The 4801-nt window shown below is 37.5% G+C and overlaps 1 protein-coding gene across 5 annotated transcripts in view; it reads right to left on the reverse strand.

Annotated features, from left to right (window-relative positions):
- Positions 1 to 4801, reverse strand: part of RNF138 (ring finger protein 138) — a 30277-nt gene that overhangs the window by 20808 nt on the left and 4668 nt on the right. For all 5 annotated transcript variants that reach the window (XM_023510219.1, XM_003784758.3, XM_023510218.1 and 2 more), the window contains one exon: positions 618 to 783. In XM_023510219.1, the coding sequence (XP_023365987.1) occupies positions 618 to 783 (166 nt within the window). The remainder of the gene's footprint in view (positions 1 to 617; positions 784 to 4801) is intronic.

Consider the following 4801-nt stretch of genomic DNA (forward strand, 5'->3'; position numbering starts at 1 on the left):
TCAAGCGAGTCTCCTGCCTCAGTATCCCAAGTAGCTGGGACCACAGGCGCCTGCCACAACACCCGGCTATTTTTTGGTTTCAGCCATCACTGTTGTTTTGGTGGGCCCGGGCTGGATTCAAACCTGCCACCTTAGGTGTATGTGGCTGGCACCTTAGCCACTTGAGCCATAGGCACCAAGCCGCAATAAGCTTTTCTTAAATAAATACATAAAATACTTAAGAGAGCAACTACAGAGTTCCTTGATGACATAAATCAATTTGGCTGAATCATTAATATTTCTATGTGCAAAATTCCAATAGAATGGGGAATGGGCTTTAAATGAGCTAAATGCAGCTTTATTCATTATTATTCATTTGTTAATTTAGTAAGTAATCAATGAGCAATTACTTTAAGAAAAATACCAGGCCAAAAATCTTGCACATTCAGAGATTTTATTTTTTAGCCTTTGTTCTCAATAAGTTTATAACTAAGATCTATAGCCACAGCTTTTTCTGGCCTTTTCCACCCAGTTCCCAATCTAAATGACTTTCTTTTTAAAACAGCATCTAGCAAAAAAATTCAAACAGAAATTTAGGAGCAGAAACTTGAGGAAGAGCTATGTCATATTTACTCTACCTGTTTTGCACAGCATCTACAGCTACCAGAAAAACTCTTCATGATATTTTCAAGGTCTAAGGCCCGTTCAGGACACGCTCTCTCTCTTCTAGTCACATTTCCACGACACAGGGGACAATGTACTCCGCTTTCTCTCATTGCAGTCAGGAAACATTTTCTACAGAAACTAAATCAAACATTGTGACACATTAATTATAAAAAAAATTACTTCTGTCATCTCTATGGTTAAACACAAAAAAGAGAGTATGTATTCATGTTAAGTTAGGCTATTCATATATACATAAATCAGAATTTTAAGAACTCTATTTTTTTCCAGAGGATAAGACTGATAATTGAACTAGATGAGGATATACAAGAAATCATAATCAAGTCTGCTTTACACTTTTTCAACATAGTATATGAAAAATAAATATTAATATATATTACTAGATGAAGCATGGAATAAAGGATGAACTGCATCTTACCCCTAGCCCTACCATTTATCAGCTTTGAGATCTTAGGCAACACACTAAACCACACTGAATCTCCATTTTCTCCCTTAAAAAGGATGGATCCCATCAGCTTTTGTCTAAACTAATGTACATCAAATTGGTGTTCCACAAGATAATAAATAGGTCTACTATAAAAGAGTACACAGACCAATTTGGAAAGTCCTAGGATAAGGTTAGTTTCTCCCATAAGGGAAACATAAGTATTGCCCAAACTTATTTCATTGAGAAATATGAAAATTTCATACAACAGTGTGCAATGGAACATAATTTGTGAAATATCTGACCAGGCGCCATGGCTCACACCTGTAATCCTAGCACTCTGGGAGGCTGAAGAGGGAGGATTGCTTGAGTTCAGGAGTTCAAGACCAGCTTAAGACCCCATCTCTACTAAAAACTGAAAAATTAGCTTGGTGCTGTGGTGGGCACCTACAGTCCCAGCTACCTGGGGGGCTGAGAGAGGAGGATCACTCCAACCCAGGAGTTTGAGGTTGCTGTGTGATAGGCTGACACCACAACACACTCTAGCCTGTGCAACTAAGTGAGACTCTGTCCTGAAAAAAAAATTCAACAAATAGAAAAAATCCTATAGCATCATTATTGCATTTAGATTAATAAAGAGAATCATTAGCCAGGAATGGTGGCCCATAACTTTAATCACAATACTTTGATGAAAATATTTCAAATTGTATATGAAAACGTCACACTGTACTCCATGATTGCATTAATGTACACAGCTATGATTTAATTAAAAAAAAAAACCAACTTTAATCACAATACTTTGGGAGGCCCAGGAGGGAGGACTGCTTGAACCTACAAGTTGGAGGCTGTAGTGAGCTATGATGAGGCCAGTGCACTCTAGCCTTGGTGACAGAGTGATCCATCCCTAAACCCCCCCCCAAACAAAACAAAAATTTCCTATATTCCCTCCTACCTCATCCATCTTTATCCAGGATATTTCTATTCTTCAGATGTTGCAGAAATAAGGGCCCCCCATAAATTAATACCTATACATCACCTAGATCTTAGCAATAATGTCACTTAAGGGTCTTAGACCACTGAGCCATTCATCCACTAAATCTGATCCCTTATACTCTCTCTAGGAAACCATGAATTTTATTTGAATTAAAATATCTCATCAACACCCAGCTCCAAGAGAGTTAGGAACAGGACTCACCACAGTATTCCCAGTACTTTAATAGTGCCAGGCACCCTATCAGGCATTCATTACTATTTCCTAAAGCAATGCATATTGATTTACCCGAATGGAATCCAACCGCTATTAAATCCCTTAAGCCAAACACATTCACAGTCCTCAAATCAAAACTAAAAGTGTTTTCCATTTACAAAAAATTTCACTAGAATTGTAATCACACCTGTTGTGACATGGCCAACAAATTTCCTTGTATTTACCCTTTGACTCAGCCATTCCACCCATCAGAATTTATCTTACAATAAAAATTCTCAAGTGTAAATTGCTGTATTAGTAGGCCCAGGTAAGTAAAAGATCTGAATTTCTGCCTTTATAAAGCTTCAGCGTAACCAAAGAGACTGACGTTAGTCAAATCACCTGATTTCAAAAATGTTACCATAAGCTGTGACAGGAGATACATAAGAAAGTTATTCAGGTTTTTTATCTCCAATTTTACTGTTCCTCTATACCACCAAGCATGTTTCTTCAGATATAAAATTGTTGATCTTCAACTCCCTTATTTTGCTTAGCCAAGGAGCCTGCACCTTTAAGATACTGCATTATCCTGAAACAACTTAAAAAGTTACCTTTAAATTTTTCCCAACTTTAAACTAGCAGATGCCAGATCAATTTCTTTTCCATTCTCCCAACAAAAGGCTCACTGAGGAAGAGACATTAAAAAACACTCCCACCCATCATGCTCCTAATTTTAGTAAAAGCAAATTAAATAATTAAAAATCTGGTACTTTTGGAGGCCAAGGTGAGAAGACTTGCTTGAGGTCAGAACTTCAACACCAACCTGGGAAACATAGCAAGACCCTATCTCTATTCCTTAAAAACAAAAAATAAAATAAAATAAATTTGTTTTAAAAAAGATAAAAATCAGGCACCTAATTATTTACCCTCCTACTCAGTAATCAAAGAAATTCCCCAAAATAACAAACTTTAGGGAAAAAAAATTAGAAGCTATTTTAGATTTGTTTGTTTGGGGGACACTAAGTCTCACTGCTGCCCCAGTGCTGTGGTCTCAACCTAGGTCACAGCAACCTCAAACGCCTAGGTTCCAGTGATCCTCCTCCCTCAGCCTCCTACATAGCTGAACTACAGAAGCCTACCAAAACCCCTAGCTAATTTTTTCTATTTTTACTACAGACAGAGTCTTCATCTCACTCAGGCTGGTCTTGAGTCCCTGAGCTCAAGCAATTCTCTCACTTCAGCCTCCCAGACAGCTAGGATCATAGGCATGAACCATCATGCGGGGCCTGAGAGGTTTTTAAATAGTCTTCAGGATTTAAAATTAAGTCAATGTTCTGTTATACAATTAATAGTAATAGCATACACTTTGAAGAAATTATGGCATTTTACAAATAACTGTATGTCAAAAGGATTTGGATAAAGTCTTTAAAATATTAAAAAAAAAAAAGATGGTCTAGAACAATTACCGAATCAGCAAGAACCTATATAAGCCTAGTTTTTAGAATTATAATACACAAATCTCACTCTTCTGAGAGCACTGTCTAGAAGTACTCAGAATGGTCCAGTGTCTGACATACCACTGTAGGCTTTTCTACCATACAGCCTCTTAACAAAATTAGGCTATCCTGAATCCTTGGTAATACAACTGTTTACTTACCCAAGAAAGTTGGGTAAGTACCAAAATCTGCATTGTGGCATGTGCCCAGGCAGAGTCTGAGGGGTTTGTGTTGTGAGACCTAAAGTTCTTATGAGGTTATCTAAAACAAACAAACAAACAAACAAAAAACAAAAACATGTCAGCAGGGTCTATGGTGGTTTCATGTGTCCTGTGTTTACGATAGAATCAAGTGTGCTTTCCTTATCAAAGAGAAAAAAATCACTGGAAAAATGTTGAAGGCACAGGCACAGAGTCAGAAAGCTACAATAAATTCTTGAGTAATAAATATTAAAAGGCTAAAAAACAAAACAAAAGCCAAGTATACAAGTCTGTAAGAAACCTTAATTAAGTATATAGAGCATCACTGCTCAAGTAACAAGATACCGATACAACTATTAAAACTGTAAGCCCAGTAAGGTGGCAAGCCTATAGTCAGAACTCCTCAGGAAGCTGAGGTGGGAAGATTGTTTTGAGTTCAGGAGTTCTAGCCTAGCCTGGGCAATATGGTGAGACTCATATTTGAAAAAATAAAATCAGGCCAGGAACAGTGGCTCACACCTGTAATCCTAACACTCTGGGAGGCCAAGGCAAGTAGATTGCCTGAGCTCTCAGGTGAGACCAGCCTGAGCAAGATTGAGACCCCATCTCTAAAAATAGGGTATTTTGGTGGGCACCTGTAGTCCCAGCTACTTGGGAGGCTTAGGCAAAAGAATCACTTGAGCCCAAAAGTTGGAGGTTGCTGTAAGCTATGATACCACAGTGCTCTGGTATGACAAAGTAAGACTCTGTCTCAAATAAATAAATAAACAAACAAAACTGAATTAAAAAATTAAAAAATTAAATTATAAGAAATATAAACTGAAAATTCAGG

This window comes from Otolemur garnettii, unplaced genomic scaffold, assembly GCF_000181295.1.
Source record: "Otolemur garnettii isolate 467f Iridium unplaced genomic scaffold, OtoGar3 scaffold00012, whole genome shotgun sequence".
In the NCBI taxonomy this organism is placed as follows: Eukaryota; Metazoa; Chordata; class Mammalia; order Primates; family Galagidae; genus Otolemur; species Otolemur garnettii.